The sequence below is a fragment of the Colias croceus genome, chromosome 9 (assembly GCF_905220415.1).
Source record: "Colias croceus chromosome 9, ilColCroc2.1".
Taxonomy (NCBI): domain Eukaryota; kingdom Metazoa; phylum Arthropoda; class Insecta; order Lepidoptera; family Pieridae; genus Colias; species Colias croceus.
The window spans coordinates 6,188,745-6,210,300 of record NC_059545.1 but is presented as its reverse complement, the minus strand read 5'-3'; the positions used below and the strand labels follow the sequence as shown (position 1 = coordinate 6,210,300).

General features: G+C 35.5%; 1 protein-coding gene across 2 annotated transcripts in view; it reads left to right on the top strand.

Moving 5' to 3' along the window:
• LOC123694319 (nucleoprotein TPR-like) overlaps nt 1-21,556 on the top strand; it is a 28,374-nt gene that overhangs the window by 1,421 nt on the left and 5,397 nt on the right. Inside the window, exons 2-13 of one of the 2 annotated variants that reach the window (XM_045639722.1) lie at nt 1,064-5,959; nt 6,222-6,415; nt 6,803-6,892; nt 8,641-8,770; nt 8,907-9,310; nt 9,500-9,628; nt 9,814-9,918; nt 11,155-11,305; nt 11,678-11,777; nt 15,426-15,604; nt 18,806-18,906; nt 20,274-20,379. In XM_045639722.1, the coding sequence (XP_045495678.1) occupies nt 1,064-5,959; nt 6,222-6,415; nt 6,803-6,892; nt 8,641-8,770; nt 8,907-9,310; nt 9,500-9,628; nt 9,814-9,918; nt 11,155-11,305; nt 11,678-11,777; nt 15,426-15,604; nt 18,806-18,906; nt 20,274-20,379 (6,585 nt within the window). Of the gene's footprint in view, nt 1-1,063; nt 5,960-6,221; nt 6,416-6,802; nt 6,893-8,640; nt 8,771-8,906; nt 9,311-9,499; nt 9,629-9,813; nt 9,919-11,154; nt 11,306-11,677; nt 11,778-15,425; nt 15,605-18,805; nt 18,907-20,270; nt 20,380-21,556 lie in introns of both variants that reach the window. The other variant, XM_045639721.1, reaches the window with a different exon arrangement.

The following is a 21,556-nucleotide window of genomic DNA, read 5'->3' as shown; positions in this document are numbered from 1 at the left end:
TTTACGTTTTCTCTCCATAAGAACCATCCTCGTACTTCAAGTAATCTTAATATATATAAATCTCGTGTCACAATGTTTGTCCTCAATGGACTCCTAAACCACTTAACCGATTATAATAAAATTCGCACACCATGTGCAGTTCGATCCAACTTGAGAGATAGGATAGTTTAAACATGTAGGTACCACGGGCGAAGCCGAGGCGAACCACTAGTATTATAAAAAAAGAATTATCGAAATCAGTCCACCCGTTCACGCGTGATGCCGTGACCTAGGAAAACAGGGTTTCATTTTAATAGATACTAGCGGTCTGCCGCGGCTTCGCCCGTGGTAATATTTTCGCAATAAAAGCTAGCTTATGTTCTATCTCAGGGTCTAAAGAATGTCTGTGCCAAATTTCATCAAAATCGGTCCAGTAGTTTATGCGTGAAAACCATACATACATACATACAAACCTTTCCTCTTTATAATATTAGTATAGATAAATAACTTTAAATTAATATGAAAAAATCTTATAATATTTGAAATTGCCATAAAGAAAGCATATTGCAACCCGATTATGCTTTGTTCCTATTCCTTTTATTTAATTAATTTATTTTGCTAAAACCCTACCTTTTAACTTGAGTTTTGGAGAGACATAACTTGACCACATAACACCCCATAAACATTCAACGAAATGAAACTTGTAAAGATTATAATAATGTCATTCTGTAAAACCGGATATTATGTTTCTGAAAAAAATTGGTATAAATACATATATCGTAGTAAAAAGGTATATAATATGATAATTAATTATACTTCTACCACCTGGTGGAGCAAAACAATGCACTCCTGGTCAGTTAATTAAAGTGTATAAAAAAGTGATAACCGGATATAAAAAGCCTTTAGATTGTTTTATTCTTCATTTGATCCCCCTTATTGTTCCTTTGTTATATTATGATTTTCACCAGGTAATGCGTTTTCTTGAATGCCTTAAAAAAAAAATACTGAAAAATGATGTTTGTTATTATTTGGAAATAAATTCAACAAATTTCTGACTGAGGACTTATAAGCCAAAATGTTACAGATGAAAAAGTTGCTGCCTTAGAAGCAACAGCAACTGAAACAGCCTTAAAGTATGAAGATGCAGCAAAAAAGCTACTTGTTGCTGAGGAGACAATCTTGGAATATGAAAAGCAAGTTAAAACCCTTAACACTGAACTTGAAAAGTCTCGTGAAAAAGTTTTCCGATTGGAAAATGAAATCATTTCTCTTAAGAGTGCTAGAGATGCTGCAGTTGATGAAAGGAATGATCTAACACGGATATTAGAAAGACGTGACACAGAAATTGAAAGACTAACAGCAAATGAAGCATCCATTTCCCAGCAATTACGTGCTGCTATTGATTCCAAATGTGAAGCATTAGCTTTAAATGATGACATTCAAAGTAAAGAATTATCGTTGCAGTACCGTGAAAAACGATTAGATCAAGAAAGAGTTCTTCTAAATTCCCAGATAAATATTCTTAATGAAGAGGTTGATAGACTCACTTCAGAATTGCAAACTGTCAGATTAAATAATACTAGTAGGGTTGTGAATTTAGAAACTCAACTTGCTGAAAAAGTGGAAGAATTGAATGTTGCAAATGACCAAATAGCCCAACTTAATGAAGTTAAAAAGAATTTAAATAATCGTGTTGAAAGTCTAACCCAGAGATTAATGGAACAGAGGGAATTAGAAAATAAAATTTCTGATGGATACAAAAAAGAACTAGAGGCTAAAACTAAATTAGCTGACTTATTTAAGACTATGAATGATGATGCAGAAGCAAAAACATTGGAGTTAACAGAGGGTATTGCCGAATTACAAAAATTACTTAATGATGCAACTGAAAAGTATGGTGAATTAGAGACAAAATATAAACAAGCTGAAATTGATCACGAAGAATTAATGGAAAAGAAAAATGAAATTATTGCATCATTAAAAACTGAACTGGAACATGCAAATGATTTATTAAAAGCAGCAAATGCTCAAAATTTGGAAATGGCTTTAAGCGATCTTGCCCCTTCAGCAGCTACAGCAAGTAAACTTTTAAAATCAGGAATGTCATTAACTCAAATTTATTCTCAGTTAGTAAAAGTATCAGAAGAATTGGCTCAAGAAAAAGAAGAAAATAGACGCCTCAATATAACTATTAATAGAATTGTGCAAGAATTAGAAGAGAAAGCACCTGTACTACAGAAGCAAAAATCTGAATATGTGGAAGCTATGGAAAGCAACACAGCATTGTCTCAACAAATTGAGTCTTTGACAATTGAATGCAATAGGCTTAGGGATGATTACAATGAGACTTCTAAAATAGCTAATCATTACAATAGAGAGAATACAAAATTGAAAGGAGAATTAGCTGACTTAGGACGGCAAGTGTGCTTTTTGCTTAAAGAAATAGAACATAGTAGAGGTGGACTTGTTAATGGTGACCATGATTCTTCTCAAAGTAATAGTAATACAACAAGTTCTTCTGATCTTAATTCATCAAGACTTATTTCCAAGACTCTAGTTACATTTACGGATATTCAAGAATTGCAAGCCAATAACCAAAAATTATTACGCATGATTCGTGATCTGACTGATAAGCAAGAAGAATTAGAACGTCAAAAAGAGCAATTTGAAAGTGGGGAAATGGAAAACAAATTAGAAGCCTTAAAACAAAGGGTTTCTGAATTAACTGAAGCTCAAGATAGACAAACGAAAATGGTTAATGGTCTGATTAGGCAAAGAGATATGTTTAAAAAATTATATCATGATCTAATGAGGGGAAAGCGCCACGAAGTATCTTCCGTTCTTGACCAGTCTGATATGGATAAAGGTGAATCATTTTCAATGGATACATCCCAGGAAGCTGTTACACCTAAGCCTCAAAATGTTGAAATATCTAACTTTGAAGTAAAGTACAAGGAAGTTGAAAAGCAATTAGAAATGATAAAGGAAGAATATAAGACTTATAAAGAAGAAAAAATTACAAATGAGAGGATGTTATTTGAACAGATAGATAACATGAGACAAGAAATTTCGAAACTAACTGCAGCCAATAGTAAATGTGCTTCCACTTTAGAATATAATAATGAACGTCTTAGAATATTACAAACAAATATAACTACTTATAAGAAACAAATTCAATCATTAGAAGAAAAAAATAAGGCATATAATTCAACAATAGCTAAGCATGAAGTTTCATTGCAACATCTTAGAGATGAAACTTTAAATGCTCAAGGTAAACTTGCTGCTGCCGAAATTCAAATAGAAAATTTGAATACGAAGAATAAACTATTGAAAGATACAGAGTTACGTCTACATACTGAAAAGGAAGTTTTAAATAGGGAACGTCAGGGACAATCCTTATTATTAAAAAATCTTGAATTGATTAAAGCAAGTCTGGAACGTGTAGAGGCAGAAAACCGTACTAAAATCGAATCAAGACTAGATGAAGCAACAAGAGAATGTGCAGCTTTAAGAAGAAGACTACAGGAAGAACAAGATCGGTTCAGAGAACTAGCAGCTCATCTTGAACGCCAAACAGAAATTGCTAAGTCAAGAATGCAAGAAGAAAAAGATGCCGCTGATGTATTGAGGAAAGAAATGCAACAACTGAGAGAAGACCTAGTGGAAAAAAATAAAAACAATGAAGAACTTGCTAAAAAATTACGGGCTGCTTTAGCGCCAAGCAATGACAGTACTCTTGACTCCATTAAGAAAATAAAAGAACTGGAAAATAAGTTGTCTGATAAAGATAATGAAATTTCTTCACTTCTTGAACAATTAAATAGAGCCAAAGAACATGTTAAACAGTATTGTGATATATCGGAGGAGGCTGAAAAGGAACTTAAAAATCTCAGTAAGGAGTATGAAGATTATAAAGTTACTACAACAGCAAAACTGGAAGAGAATGCAAAGAAGTTACAAGCCCTGGAAGACAAATGTTCTGAACTTGAAGCAGAGCTATCAATACAAGCTAATGGTGAATATTCTACAATGAATTCCTCTCTTAAGAACGAATTGGCGGCGGTCAAGGAAGAATTAAATAATGCTCTTTCAAATTACGAAAGTTCTCGTAATGAGCTTGATGTTGCACGAGCAGATATTAACAAATTATCAGAAGCTGTTCAAAATGCTGAAGAAAAATATAGTCATGAAATGATATTGCATTCCACAGATATACAAACGTTAACCCAAGTAAAGGAAGATCTATCTAGAGTGCAAAATGAACTCAATGAAATGGTAGCTTTAAAAAATACGACTATTGAAAAAATGGAGTCGCAAAAAGCCTCGTGGATGGAGAGAGAAAAAATGCTTGCATCTGAAAATGAACAACTAATTCAACGTTTGAAAGATCTGAATGATCAAAACTCATTATTACATGATCAAATCCAAGCTTTAGGTACACAACTTTCTGTAACCCATGCATCTCGATCATTTTCAGAAAGCATGAATGAATCTGGTAATGATTCAAATGTTAATGTATCTATGAGTGAAGATGATGGAAAATCTTCTGAACAATTATTCCAAATTGTCAAGTTCTTACGAAAAGAAAAAGATATCGCTATTGCAAAATATGATATAATCCAAGCCGAAGCAATGCGACTACGATCACAGCTTGAAATAACTGAAAAACAACTTGATGAGTGCAAATTGGCTCTAGCAGCAGAAAGAGAAAGATCAGAAATAGGTATGGTTACCGTCAATAAACAATCTGATATTCTCAGAAAAGTGGAAACACTCAATGCTATTACTGACAGTAACAGAATTCTCAGGGAAGAAAGAGACACATTGTCGAAACGCGTCGAGGAACTTTCAACACAAGTAAAACTATTAGAGGAACAACTTCTTCCTTTACAAGAAAAAATATCAGACTTAACTTCAAAGAACGAAACATTGCAATCAGAAAATACATCTATAAAGGGAGACTGTGCGCGATGGAGAACAAGAGTTAATGCATTAGTGGAACGTGCGAACAAAACCAGCCCCGAGGATTGGAAGCGTTTACAAAATGAAAGGGAAACATTGGCAAAAATGCTTACTACTGAAAAAGAAAGTCTCCGTAAAGTAACGGAAGAATTAACGGCTATAAAAATAGAGAAAACTAAATTAGAAGAACAGACTATGGCTCTATCTCGTCAACAAAATGTCCTTATGGAAGAAAACAAGAAACTTAATGAAGAATTACAAGTGCTCAAGGAGGATATGGCCAGAGTTACTGAAGAGTTAGCTAAATTAAAAGCTGAAAATAATTCCTTTTCTGACACTAACACAAAACTAAATGAAGAGCTATCTAACAAAGAAGCTTCATTTAATGATATTAAAAACAAGGAAATGCAAATACGAAAGATTGCTAGAAAATATAAGTTACAATACGACGAATTAGTAAAAACCGTTGAAGAAGAAAAGAAAAAGAACGAGGGCGATGCAGCAGCCGCAGGTGCGGCAGCCGCTGAAAGTTCCAAAAAGATTGAAGAACAGTTAAGTGAGATACAAAGTCAGTTGGAAGCTGAGAAAGCTAATAATGAGAAATTAAAACAGGAATTGGAAACCTTAAGAACTGCCAATATGGATAAAGAGGAGAAGGCGAAGCAAGTCTTGAAACAAGCTAAAAACAAAATTGTCCAACTTACCGAGTTGAAAAACGTATTAACTCGTGAATTAGATGAATCACGTTCAAAAATAGATACAATCGAACAGAGCACTAGGGACGAACAAGATGTAAGATTAGCGCTTATAAAATCCCAATATGAAGGACGCCTATCTCGGCTCGAAAAAGAGCGAGGAGAAGTACAGGCTGAACGGAATAGAGAAGTTGAAGCTTTGATGCAGAAAGTAAATATGTTGCAAAGGCAATTGGCTAGCCAAGCATCAGCTTCCAAACAACAGGCTACTTCGGATAAGGCGACTACAGAACCTCCAACAGCTAATATTAAACCCATGGCAGGTGAGATGATTTTTTATATGTAATTGTTGCAAACATTTGAAATAAGTTTATTAATGTCATTTAGAAAGTACAATACTATAATTGCTCTTACATTAAATATTTCATTACAATTCTGTTGTTGAGAAGCCAGATTTTTTTTAACCACCACACTTTATATTATAATTTGTCACAATCACTTGCTTCTTTTGTAAGTTAAATGATAATAAATCAGCTATTTATTGATTATTCTTGGATTATATCAGATAAACGTTTTAAAATATAGGTGTAGCGCAACAGAGTGTGTCTGGGAGCAGGCGTGGTGGTGAAACGCCACTTGCGTCCATTAGGCCGATGGCGCAAGTCGGACCTACGGCGCCGCACGATGCGCACACAACTGAATACATGCCCGCGTCTTCCTCACGACCTCTCACACGCGCTGCTCTTGCGGCTTCCACCGCACCGCCGGAATCGACGCAGGTACTGGTTCCTAAACTATTCATATTATGTAAATTCCTTGATTATAAACGTAATTTTAACTGAACGTAATATTTGAGTAATGAAGTCATTTTGCGTTGGTTCTTTGTAAATTTTGTTTTGGTTGCTTGTATAAATTACTCATTCGTTTCGAGTGTCATCTAATTGATAAGCAAGCAAATAGTATTATTAAAACTCAAGGCTTCATCAGTAGCAATTGTTAAACTAAGATGGAAAGGTGGTGGGAGGAAAACATATTATTGGTTTCATACAAAATTTCGATTTTGTTATCCTGGTATAATGAATCACGCCCCACACATCATAACCAAGCATCAAAACATAAAATGGCAGCTAGCTAGAATATATAAAGGTGGGTTTACGATTTTACAGGATATGGACACAAGTGAAGCTGGAATGGGCAGTTCAGGCTCCAGTGATAGTACAACACAGTCTACAACACATTCCCAAGCTCCTCAACAGGTGTGTACAGTGTAATGTTTTGAGGATAACAATTAAACGTGACATGAAATTAAACAACAATGTATATTTATATTTTTTGGTTTTTATGGCATTCAAATGCTTTCATTCAAGCACTTTTCAGTGAATACAATATTGTAACGATGGAACGCGACCTTTTGTTGAATGATTGAAATGCTTCATATTGGTTGAGATGGTTGTTAAATCATCTCAATAGATGGCGCGCGGTGTGTCCCTTAAGACCACAGAACAGTAAGAACATAATAGAAGTGCTATAATGTCATAATTAGTATGAAAACCAGTGTCGCCAAACCCACACATTTAAACCGATAGTTATACAGTACACTACAAGTAAAGTATGCCTTTGATTGGACAGCTTAATTTGAGTAAAAACTGACTTAGATTATAAATTCAGCATTTCAATATGTACCCTAACGCAACCTGTTACGGTTTATTTTAATATAACATCCCTAGGCATATTAGCTGTTTTGTTTCTCTTTGCTCCGAAATTCCAAATTCGAAAAACATTCAGCTACTCCACAACAGAGGGCGTTAGTTTTCGATAGATATAACTTTGAACCTCAACACATAGAAATAAGGTTAAAATTTGTGTCACTCTACATTAATGACATTAACTTGATATTAATCTGATGCTATGCTCTAAGGGATGTCAGCCTTGTTATCGATAATTCACAAATAAATATTTTTTTGTGCATTTTTTTTTCTTTCTATTATATGAGTATAGTACAATGTGCCACATTTTGGAGTATGTTTATTACTACTAAGTATGTCTTTTCATATTATTATTATTAAATAAAAAACGGAATAGAATAGTATAAATCTATATTTACAAAATACAAACAGAAAATATGCATTATTTTAAATCTTGGAACTGCCGTAGGTTTGATGTATCGGCGGCCTTTGTTAGACTTCTTAGTGCTGTTCGGCATCCAGTTAACTCGTCACGTTGCATTTATCCATTTCTCTTTTAAATTAGCCTCTTTGGGAAATCTATAAATAAATTAGATAAATGAAAGCTAAGGAAAAATAAAATAAAATTTAAAGTTTATAATGTTTGTCTTTTCTAAAGTATCGATACTGTCGATATGCCCTACAACCATCACTAAACCGACATTCGTTTGTTTATTGCAATAATATTCCAGAAAGTCTTGTTTGCTGTTCAATCTATATTAGTACTAATTTCTTATGGATTAAGGTTCATTTTGACTTAATATTTTTATAAATTTTTGACAAATTACGACAAGCGAAGTTATAACATAAAATATATTTAAAATAAATTAAAATAAGACTTACCGATGGTATGAAATGCCTCCATTGCTGATATTATTTCGTCTGCTATCATTTTTCCACTCTAATACCGAACAACACGCCCTAATTAATGAATAAATATGGAAAAAAGGTTTGACAGCTGACAACCGACTCGAATATTTTTCTGCGCACAACTGAGACCAAGTAAGGTGATCTTATCTTACTAGTGGCACGTGGGCCACGCCCACATCACACTTCTATTTGTTTTTACTGTTCTGTGCTTAAGACACATAAAACTGAAAGAATAGATTAAATTCGATTGCTCAGGCGGGTCACGAGTGGCTGAGTTGGTTAGGCATCCGCCCCGGAATGGCGCGAAGGATGCGGGTTCGAGTCCCTCCTCGTGATCGAGTTTTTTCTATTCTTTATAAATTTATAACAATGTATATCTTATATCTATGCTTGTAATAATATATTTTTAGGCGGTCGCTCTCGTACTACCACGTATCGAACAGCCGAGTGGTGCCAGTTCCGGCTCGATGAGCGCCGCTGCGAGTTCACCTGCCGCAGCCGCTGCGCCTGCACAGCCAACTCTTCCTACTCCAGCTCCAGGTAAATTATAACGAATTAAATGGCATAGTCTGTAAGTCAATAAATATAACAATTTAATATGAGATAGATTGATGATAATGATTTAAAACTGAAAACATTCAGTCATAATTTTAGAAATTTTCAAATTTCCTTGCAGCAAGCGCAGGGAGCGCTGCAACAGTGGGCACCGGTCAAGCGTCGAGTGTGAGCACTTCGCACGCGACCGCCGTAGTGAGCACGTCGCACGCGGCCCCCGTGGGCACTTCGCACTCGGCGCCCATGGTCACCACGTCGCACACTGCGCTCGGCGTCAGCACGTCGCACTCGGGCGCCGGCGTCAGCACGTCACACGTCGCCCCCGGTGTTAGCACGTCACACGTGGCTCCCGGTGTCAGCACGTCACACGTCGCGCCCGGCGTCAGCACGTCGCACGTGGCCCCCGGCGTCAGCACGTCCCACGCTCCGCCCGGCGTCAGCACATCTCACCCGCCGCCTGATGCTCGCCCGCAAAAACGACGCTTACAAGCCAGACCGGTCACGGCTAAACGGACGAGAGTACAAGTAACTATCTATGAGTATATTATTCCTTTAATGATGTCTAAGAACTTCCCATTAATAACAGTACTATCTACACAGTTATATAGTCATTGATATGTTTAAAAATTTGTCAATAAGCCAAAATTGCTTCATTTATTTTATTATATTGATTTTTCAAACAAACCATATTTTTATTTATGGATGAAATGTTAGGGTTTCGAAAGATCAGTGGAGGTTGAATATCAAGTGCCGACATCGTCTCGCTGCGACCAAGATGATGAAGGGGTGATCGTCGTCGATTCTGAAGAGGATGATGAAAGATGTTCCGGGACTATGTACAGGGTAATCATTGCTTGATATTAAAAATACAAGATTCAATTTATTACTTTATTTTGCTTGATGTTAGTTCTTTGATTAATAAATTTATTATCGAACTTAATAAATATTCTATTCACTTGCTAATTATTGACTGCACATTCATTATAGAAAGTTTTAGAAGTTAAAACATTATTTTTCTTTTTAATTAGGAAGGTGAGGAGGATGAGGAAGATATGGATGAAGAACAAGAAGTCGAGGGCGGGGAAGAGGAAGAGGAAGTAGAAGGGGATGACGGAAACAATGACAATAGACAGGTATGTGCTCGCTATATATATTTGTTTATTTTAGTTATGGGAAAGGTTTGAATATTCGGTATATTATTTTAATTAAAAACAGTCTATTAACATATCAAGTACATAACTGAATGTTTTATTTATTTTATTTATAACACTTCATTGTACAAAACAATATAGGAAATGTGGTACAAATTAATGAGGTACAAAAATTTTGCACAATAGGCGGTCTTATTGCTACACAGCAATCTCTGCCAGGCAACCTGGTAGGAAAGGAAATGTGAGAAAAATAAGGATGTTATACATGTGTGTAGTAAAAACGTGTGTAAACGTTAAAAAAAATGTCGAATCGGTCGAGTGGTTTTCGAGTTTTACGCTTGGCAACACATTTGGCGATTCAGGATTGTGAACTTCAAAGGAAAAAAACGGTATGATGTTATTAACCCATTGAGCCCCCAGCGGCCCGATCGGTCCACGATCTATTGTGTCTGTGATTAATTTATTATATAGATTGTGTTAATGTTACAGTACAATTCAAACTTATTGGCAGCTCGGAACATCGTACGTTCCGATGCGCAATACGCAATTTTGTGTATCAGTAGGATTTCAATATTGACAGTACCTGCGCGCACCTGCACTCGCAGCTGACTTCCGAACCGCTATTAAGTTTTAATTGAAACCGTATATATACATGATGTAATCGTTAAGTGTGCACAGGCGATTATTCCGTAACTATTACAGATATCAAAAAACTATTAACTGATATTGAAATGTAAAATGACAATCATAACATTTTAAAAATGAAACGAGAAATGTCCAAAAAATTTACATCAAATACTCCCATATATTTAGTATGAAATATGACTATTCCAAACATTTAATATGATAGATTTTGCTTTTTTATTAGATTTAATGCGTTGATTAGTTCACAAATTTTAATGAAAGTTCATTTAGAAACTGTAAATAGATCTCGATGTGGAATACAATGGTATTCCAATACTAGTGTGTCATTTGGAACATTTGCTTTGAATACAAAATGTATGGGAAATAAAATGTATGAGAGCGTTTCATGTAACATTTTTGGATATTTCTCGTTTTATTTTAAAAAAGTTATTGTTGTCATTTTACTCATTGGGTGAAGTACTTTCAATATCAGTTTTAAGTTTTATGATATCTGTAATAGCTTCGGAATAGTCGGCTGTGCACACTTAACGATTACACCCTGTATGTTGGTATACGTGTATGGTGTGTGTGCAGGAGTCTCCCGCGCAGTCGCCCGAGGCGGGGTCGGGCGGCGAGGCGGGGTCGGGCGGCGGGTCGGAGGGCGCGGACGAGGCGCTGCGCGAGGCGGACAGCGAGCCCGCGCCCGCGCACCAGCAGATCGAGGCCATCAGCAGCGGCACCGAGCGTGAGTCGCCTTGTACAGGCTTAGAGATGGAGTTACATGGCTTTTGATGTAGTGGAATATTCATTTTCTGTTGTAGTGTAATATATAAATTCTTTTATACCACAAATTTTCATTATTTATTTTAAAAAATATGGTAAAAACTTAACTAATCACGTTGAGATTTTGACGGAAGTTTAATTTTATATAATATATACATATAACATTAAAGTATGGCTAAGGTTGTAAGTAAAAAGAGTTTAAAATATTCCCTCATAATCCACTTAAGTAAATATGAAACTAAGCAACTATGAAAAGAGATATGGAAAGCATGCAATTTTTTTATTAATAAATAGTGTGCATTAAACAATTTATTTATACCGATAATCTTTTCAGCGAGCGGTGCATTGTCAATTGGAGGCAACGGTGGTGATGACGGAGACGACAGCATCGTACCTTCCACACCAACACTTTATGTGCCAAGACGAAATGATGGGTAAAAGTCGTTTGCACATATTCCAGAAAACATTGAAAAAAACTATACACTGATTTTTTTTTTACATAAAGGCTTTGCATTTTTGATCATATACGACCCTTTAAAACATACAAACACATGGACACTAACTTAATGTTTATATTTACAAATAACATTAAATGCTTATCTGTAAGTTGATGATCACATCTAACTGGTTGTGCAAACGCCAACTTATAATACTTGCAAATGTAAGCACCTTTTATACCCAAGAGGTTACCCCGGCGGAAATACGGTTGAAGGGATAGTGTATCTGTCTGTATGTGGGCATCATAACACCCAAAAGGATGAACCGATTTTGATTTATTTCTCAATATATATAAAACGCAAAAGTGACTGATCTATCAACACAGTCCTAACTATTAGTGCAATCGGGCTGAAATTCTCAAATGGCCATTATGATGTAGGCTAGACTAGGAAATAATTTTAATAAATTCTACCCTTAATGGGAATAAAAGTTTGTACCATGAAAAACCACGCGGGCGAAGCTGCGGGCAACAGCTAGTATAATGGCCAGTTAACAGGGTCTTGGCACTTATACAGGGTGTAATCGTTAAGTGTGCACAAGCGATTATTCCGTAACTATTGCAGATACCAAAAAACTTTAAACTGATATCGAAAGTACTTAACCTAATGAGTAAAATGGCCATAATAAATTTTTAAAAATAAAACGAGAAATATCCAAAAATGTTACATTAAACGCTCCCATACATTTTATTTCCCATACATTTTGTATTCATAGCAGATTTTCGAAGTGATGTCCTCATTGTGCAATACAATTAGGAGCTCTATTTACAGTTTCTAAATGAACTTCCCTTCAAATTTGTGAAGTAATTAAAGCAGAAAACCAAAGAAAGAAAAAGCTAAAATCTTTCATATTAAATGTACTAGGTTGATCCAAAAGTAATGATAATTGGGTATTTCCTGTGCACATAAAAATATAAAATAAATGTTTTTTGCTTGCTCATGTATTCACCAAGTAAACACAAAACAATCATATCAACTGGCCACGTTTCCAATTATTTACATTAATTTGAATGTGAACCGTGCGTGCCAGAATGTTGCCCGACGAAAAGAAGAAACAACGATTCGACATGTAGAGGGTATATTTCTAATTTTTAATGATATCAGGATAATTTTTTGTCACGTTTTGTGATCATGGACGTTACCCGAGTTCACCATGTTTATGCTGAAACCAAAAAAACAATCAATGTCCTGGATGCGAGCTTCCAAAGTGACGATGAAGAAATTCAAAGTGAAAATCAGTAGGTTAGATTAAAGCGGATGTTTTTTGGGACGCTGAAGGAATAATTATGGTGGAATATTTTAAAAAGGTAGCCACTTTATGGGGCTCTTACTAAACAGACTAAATTAAAAGATTGCGGTAGGTTAGTAAGGAAAAGAGACATGGCAAACTGCTTACCTGAACGCTGTTTCACCAAGACAACGCACAAGATCACAAAGCATCAGTTGCGATGGCTGCCATTCAAAAATCGGCATTCCAAATGCTTGAACACCTACCCTATTTTTTAGATCTAGCTCCTATTTACTTTTATCTCCTTCTTCGGCAAAAGAAACACTTTCTTAGCAATAAATTATTTTAAGACGACAGCGAAGTGATGGCCGCGTGGAGGGTTTTTTGTGGATGAAGTCAAAGTTTTTTTTTTTTAAGTTTAGAAAAAAAATATTGAAGTATATTTTCTAGTTAGAAGACTATCTAGAGAACTACATAATTATTATAACTGTAATGACCTTGTTTAATATTGATTATCATTACTTTTGGATCAACCCATGTACATGGGATATTCGTATCTCATACTAAATGTATGGGAGGGTTTCAAGTTAATTTTTTAGATATTTCTCGTTTTATTTTTAAAAATTTATTATGACCATTTTACTCATTAGGTTAAGTACTTTCGATATCAGTTTAAAGTTTTTTGATATCTGCAATAGTTACGGAATAATCGCCTGTGCACACTTAACGATTACACCCTGTATACGAAGTCTGTGTAAACCGGCCATATTAATACCCTATGAAAATGATGACTAGAGTTTTAAGTTTTTTCGTTTTTATTTAATTAATTTGTTCCTTCTTTTGAACTAAAATGTTTGAAGACCAATATGGAACGCGACAGCATACAAAATGTTGGCCTTTATATTTTGGTATGATTTTTGTGTATTACTAAGTTCGATGAAGCGGTCGTTGCTGCTGAAGAGGCTGCATCCCTTTCTAACGAAATTTACTTTTAATTTGTACTATGATGTGTATTGCAGGGAAGAAGCTGTAGTATTGCAGCTGGTTGGAGCGGAGGCGATATTCATTTTATACGAACTGTTTACTTTAATTCTTTACTATGATATATGTGTATAGGTTCGGTAAAGCGGTAGTTTTGCCGCTGGGCGGTGCGGAGACAACATCTTTTTCACACTAATTGTTTACTTTTGTTTTGTACTGTGGATATATGTGTATTACTAGTTTCAGTGAAGCGGTATTATTGCCGCTGGGCGGTGTGGAGGCGACATCTCTTGCATACGAACTGTTTACTGTTATTTTGTACTATAATATGTATATTGCCAGGTTCGGTGAAGCGGTAGTATCGCCGCTAGATGGCGCGGAAGCGACATCTCTTTCACACGATCTGTTTAATTTTATTTTGTACTATGATATAATAATATGTTTATTACCAGGTTCGGTGAAGCTGTAGTATCGCTGGGAGGTGTGCAGGCGACATCTCTTTCATACGAACTGTTCACTTTCGTCTTACTGCTATTTGTGTGTGTTATCAGGTTTAGTGAAGAAATAGTATTTCCGATGGGCGGCGTGGAGATGTCTTCCCTTTTATATGAATTGTTCATTTTGCTTTACTGCTTTTTGTGTGTTGTCAGGTTCGTTGAGGTGCTTGAATTGCTGCTGGGCGGCGCAAAAGCGACATACCTTTCCACTGTTTACTTTTATTGTACATATTATTATTTGTGTGTATAACCAGGTTCTTTCAGGCGGTAGAATCAATGCTAGGTTGGAGAGCGAAACCCCTTTCATACGAACTGTTGACCTATGTTTTGTACTATGATATGTGTGTATTATCAGGTTCGATGAAGCGATAGTATTGCTGCTGAGTGGTGCAGAGGCGATATCTCTTTTATACGAACTTTTTTTTTTATGTTGGAGCTAATAAATGGGCAGGTGGGCCACCTGATGTTATATGGTCACCACCGCTTATAAACACTAGTAACACTGGAAGTGTTTTTAAGTGAAATTTCATTAGGCGCGTTGTGAGTAAGATTTCTAGATCGTGTCATGACAATACCGTCACGTCATGGAGTAATGCGACGATTTTGGTATCTGTGAATATTGCCAAAGAAGTTTTACTTCTGACACGTGTGCTCGGCACACACTTTTTTTTAAGCTATTGCATAGCTTCTATCGCGGGCCTTGAGCGCGGGGACCGAATCGAGAAATTCCGTAACGAAAAACCTCACGCTCCCCACTCCGACGGGCATGGAGGTGTGGCTTGAAGGCATCCTATGCAATAGCTTTACCTCGGCAGTCCCCGAGTGCCACACGTCTTTTTGTTTAGTTTTATTTGACTACAAGTTGTTGTGTGTGTGCAGGTTCGGCGAGGCGGTGGTGTCGCCGCTGGGCGCGGGCGGCGGCGCGGGCGAGGCGGGCGGCGCGGCGCGGTTCACGTTCGCGGAGGCGGGCGGCGCCGCGTCGCACCACGACACGCACGCCGACCTCGCCGCCGCGCTGCCGCCGCCCGCCGCGCACCCCAACCACCCCGCGCACCCCAGTGAGTGCGCCCCTACACATACAGTGGTGGACTTATAATTAGAAACACCAAACACGATTAATTAGACATCGAATATATGTGTAACAACGTATAAAAGATTAAGCATTATTTCATACTAGTACATATTTCGCAATAAAAAGTAGCCTATGTCCTTTCTCGGGTATCAAAATACCTCTATACCAAATTTCATGCAAATTGGTTCAGTAGTTTAGGCGTGATTGAGTAACAGACAGACAGACAGAGTTACTTTCGCATTTATAATATTAGTATGGATTAGACTACAGGCCCATGTTGAAAAATTTATGGGTCATTTGAACCACCAGGTGACCTATCTAGAACGATATCCTCGTAACGCCCAGATACCTATTAAAAGGCATGCAGCTCGATAGTGGTACCGGCCCAAGCTGTTATCCAACTTTATGACATAAACGCCCACGGTACCTTTTTAAAGGTATCTGACAGTATCTGATTTGAAAACGCCGTAACATTTTAAATTACGCGCCAAATCTAATTACTGTTTTTTATCCGGCTACTGGAAAGTATGTTTTTGTCTATGGTTAAGCAATAGTGCCAATAGAAAAATAAAATATATGTAATTTCCGGCGAAAAGTCTGGCCATCTTGATTGACTAGAGGACATGGTAAGTTCAATCCATGATTATTGATGCAATCTTAGGTTTTTAACTGAGAGTATCTTACTCTGCTTGTTGACAAATAAGTAAATATTATAATTACATTTAGATTTACGCGAAAATAAAGAATATGCGTGTAAAATAACCTCGTAAAGTCTGGATACCTTTTAGAAGGTATAAGAGTATTAACATATTATTGGATTTTAAAAGGTATAAGGGAATAAACCACTAATCAATTTGATTTGCCTTTGCAACTTATGATTTAGACCGTTTTCTCCTTCATAATATAAAGTAAATTATTTAGTCTGTTACAGAATCTTTTAGTACTATCCTTTTCAGGTAACCCAATGAGAGATGAGCAAATAGATGAAGCTTAAATCAGTCAGATATAGAAAAGTATGAACTATTTGGAGATGAGGATTAAAACATAAACCAAAACCAAGAAAGCTCTTCCAGTTCTGAAGAATCTGAAAATAATAGTTTTTTTATTAAAAACCAACTCTTATTTGCAAAATTAAGTATTTAAAAGTTCTATAGAAATATTATATCAATTTACCTACTATCATTCTGATTTTAAAAGGTATATGGGTTGCTATTATATAGTGTTTTTGGATCCAATTTCGAAACTTGTTAATTTTTGCTTCTGTCATCTGTTGGAAGTGGATTTCTTCTGATAGAAATCCTAAAACACGTGATAAACTAGCCTTTAAAAATAATAAGTACAGAAAATAATGATCATATTGTTCAAAAATTGATATTTTTTTCTCAGATTGTTAGTGTGAGATATGTTTTTGGTCATTAAAATTTTGGAAGACATGTATTAATCCAAATATTTATGTTCATTGTTTTTTGTAATATAAAATAAACCCTATATTGTCTACCGCTAATCAATAATATCAAAAATACGAATTTTGCGAAATCGGGTTTTGTAATACATTAAAGCCCATATGCCTAAATAAAGAATAACGAGTTTGGGGTTATTTAGTGTCTCAAAACCTTCCACTGACATACATTTACATGCAGAAAAAATCCCACGCTCATACGGAAATAATAAGGCACTTTTTTTAGATTTCATCACCTCTGGGTCCGCACCATGTGAACCTTTTAAAAGGTACTTGGGCTGCAAGCCAATGTTTGGTAAAAATAGCCTGGGCGTTACGAGGATATAAGAAGGTGGTTCAAATGACCCATAAATTTTTCAACGTGGACCTATAGTCTATATGTAATAGAAGACCCGTTTGTTGTTTGTTTTTAATTTGTTGTCCAGACTACCAACACTCTGAAATCAGACTTCACCTAATTTTTTTTTTAATTTAACCTAGCGTTTGATTTTTATTATGCAATTTTACTTATACTTTAACTAGATAAACGGGATATGAAATAATGCTATTTTTCTAATGTTAAATACATTTGATGACGTCCTAATTCATAATGTTAGGTGTTTCTAATTATATGTCCACCACTGGTTATACCTGTTTGAAAAAAAGAAAGAATTTATAGTCCTTGGCAGGACTAGACACCACACATAAACCAGTTACAAAACATAAAAATAAAATAAATCATCAAAATACTGTGCGGCTCATTAGTCGATAACAAAAGGGGTTGTCTCAGATAATAGTTGAGCAAGAGCCAGGGCCCTTACACAGGTATACGTGCTAAGGCGGGTCCACACACTGACCAGCTTCGCAAGCATTTTCAAAGCGCGACCTCCATATAGGTTTATATCGTTCAGCGACAATGTACCTATTTCATTTTAATTCAAATATTATTCACACAAACAGTTTTGTATATTATACGCCACTTACGTTTGTATTCTGTAAAACACAAAAATTGATAGATATTTGTATATAATTTAAAGTGTTTGGGGTATAACGCCTAGTTTACAAGAGCAAAAGACGTGTTACTAGACAAGTTACCTTGTAGAAAGACTAGATAGTGATTACTTACACAACAATTCGACAAAGGTTGATACTTTCATTTGATTACAAACCATTGTCTTACCAATAAATGAAAGTACGATAATTTATGCGACATGTATTGAATAAGTCACCATACAATATGGTATTGTACATAAAGAAAGTGATCCATTAAAATATGTTCACTTTCACGACTATTTATTTAAAATTTTCATATAAGATGTAAAATCGTGCATAGTGCTAAGCACTTGGCCTTGTTTAGGAGTACTTATCAAGGTCTATATAGTCTTATAGTATTATCCAATTATTTTATATGACATGCAATATGTTAACAACATTTAGCTTGGGTAATAACATAAGAACTTAGCGCTAATAATATCCACTAAATATTAATTATTGAACATATTTTGTCAAAATACTCAGGTGTTTCAATATAGAGTTTAATGAAAAAAGACGCACACATTAATGAAAACAATAAAAAATGTAAATACAGATATAATAAATGTAGAAAACAATTGTTTTACTACAATATTTCTTAAATGCCTTGTAAATGATTCATGAATATCTAATTATGTATGAAATGGGTTCAATTTTGAAATAAATATTTGAAATGGTACATGAATGACTAATAAACATTGTTTGAATTAATAATAGGAGGCGATAGTAACGAATCCCGTGAATGGGAAGAGTCGAGAAATGAAGAGGAGGCTGCCGCAGTGAGCTCACAAGGAAGCGAACCTTCATCACCACAACAGGTCAGGATTTACATGGTCAATTACTTAATCTATATTTGATAATTTTAATTTTATAGCATTCAGAAGCTTTTTATTACGTTTGTCATACTTATCGCTTTTGTTTAGGAACAATCACTATGCCATATACATGATACATCACATATTTTTTTGCAAAAATGTGTAAATAAAACTGAAATGAAATGACTTAATATTTATTTTTTGTAAAAAAAAAGTATTTTTATTGAATTAATAATGAGTTACTCGTAAAACGGTTCAAATATTAAAACGTATAAAGTCATTGACCATTATCTGTATAATTTATGTCACTTGAGGAATATAATGGTTTAAGTAGTAAATCGAAACACGTGTATCGTTATTTGGTACATTAATATTTGTGTCGTCTACTGTATTTAATTGTTACTATTAAACATTGACGTCATAAAAGAGCACAAAACTCATGTAGAATTGCAATTGAAAATTTGTTTATACATATTTGTAATACTAATAAGTCACGAATTCCTGTAATAGAGATTAATTATGCTCAGTTTGTGCCTCAAGCCTTGAAGAGATCGATATTTTAGCGCCGAAGCCGTATTTTTGTGCGTATCTAATAAATTACGTGTACTAAATTGTTTTTGTTATACAGTATAGAACCTAAGGTTTAAAATTTGTATTTAAGAGTTATATTATATAAGTGTATAAGTGCAGGTATTTTATTTTAATTCAATGTTTTTAGTTTTGGTGCAAGTAAAGATTTCATTCATTCTGCTTATGTCTTGTAATACTTAAATTATTTATTAACTAGGGTATATACTAAATTAATTATAAGTATTGCAGTTCTTATCTCTCATTCTTATTTTAAGTTACCTATTATTTCGGTAAATGTTATTTTTGTGTGCATTGCACAATGAAGTGTTTTTTATTCTATTTTAAGGCAATTCACGTTTCCAGAAAGGATGGATTCAAGTATTACAGTTAATTTATCTACACTAATATTATAAAGAGGAAAACTTTGTTTGTTTGATTGTAATGAATAGGCTCATAAACTACTGGACTGATTTTGATGAAATTTGGCACAGATAATCTTTAGATCCTGAGAAAAAACATAGACTACCTTTTATTGCGAAATATGTACCACGGGCGAAGCTGGGGCGGACCGTTAGTCTACACTAATATTATAAAGAGGAGGAAAACTTTGTTTGTTTGATTGTAATGAATGGGCTCATAAACTACTGGACCGATTTTAAAAATTATTTCACCAGTCGAAAGCTACATTATCCACGAGTAATATAGGCTATATATTATCACGCTAAGACCAACAGGAGCTGAGACACGCGGGTGAAACCGCGCGGCACGGCTAGTGTTAAATGAAACGTGTTTGTCAGCAGGTCGCGGAGGAGGGCCGCGAGGCGGAAGCGAGCGCAGCGCCGCGCCGCGCGCCGCACGCACCGCACGCACCGCACTCGCCGCACCAGCGGTGGATGCGGGCCGCCGGTATGTACAACTAATGGCCGTTCCCAATATTCAAACTACGGTTATAGATATCAGCTATCTCCGATAGCTAGTAAGGTTCTATCTATCGTAAGATAGAAAAGATATTTATTGGGAACGGCCATTACTGGCTGTTATTGGGACGCCAAAACAAAAGATAGATAATCTCCGATAGCTAGTAAGGTTCTATCTATCGTAAGATAGAAAAGATATTGGGAACGGCCATTAATGGCTGTTATTGGGACGCCAAAACAAAAGATAGATAGCATTTACTATCTTTAGTATGTCAAACCGAAGATAGATACGATATTGGGACCGGCCATAAAACAAGTGATAACTGTGTTAAAAACAACCGACTTCAAACTTGCACCCGCAACATTTACAAATACAGACAAAAATGCTCATAAAATAAAAACTACTGGGCCTATCCGAATAAAATTTTTATGGGACCAATTCGACACCATCCCGCATCGAACAAAAAAGAATCACGTAAATCGGTTCCGAAACCTCGGAGTAATCGGTGTACATATGTTACCGGAAATGTATGTAATCCGTCATTGTATACAATTCCTAGGAAATGTATATAATTCCTAAAATCGTACGGAAATGTGTGAAATAAATTATTTTATACACATTTCCTAGGAAATCTATACATTTCCTAAATAGCTATCGGAAATGTAAAATATTTAAGATATTGATATGTCGCAGGCAAGTTGTATAATATAATCTGGCCGTTTACCAACGGTCGGCATTTTGTGGTAACTATGCCGATAATTCGTAATCAGAAATTTTTGGTTTGGATAAGGGGGTGGGTTAGGTTAGGTTCGTATTTTTTAAAACTACACAGAAATAGGAGCCCCACGAAGTGGGGCTCCGTTGGCTCGCGACCGTCTTTTTGTAGAATTTTGGAAAAAGACGAATTTTCGGCATATTAAAACAGCTAGCCGTAATGTAATACGGCGGATTATACAATCCGACTGCGCCAAATATACGCGACGACAGCGGGACGAGGGGACTGATTACTTGCAAAATGAAAATTTGATTTTATAAGAATAACTATAAGTTGATTTTGTGATATTTACGTTAAAAGTTAGATAGTTGATTTTTAAAATGTTAATTAAGTAGTAAGATAATAATATTAACATAATATTATTACAATTTTACAGTAGGACTGTTACCC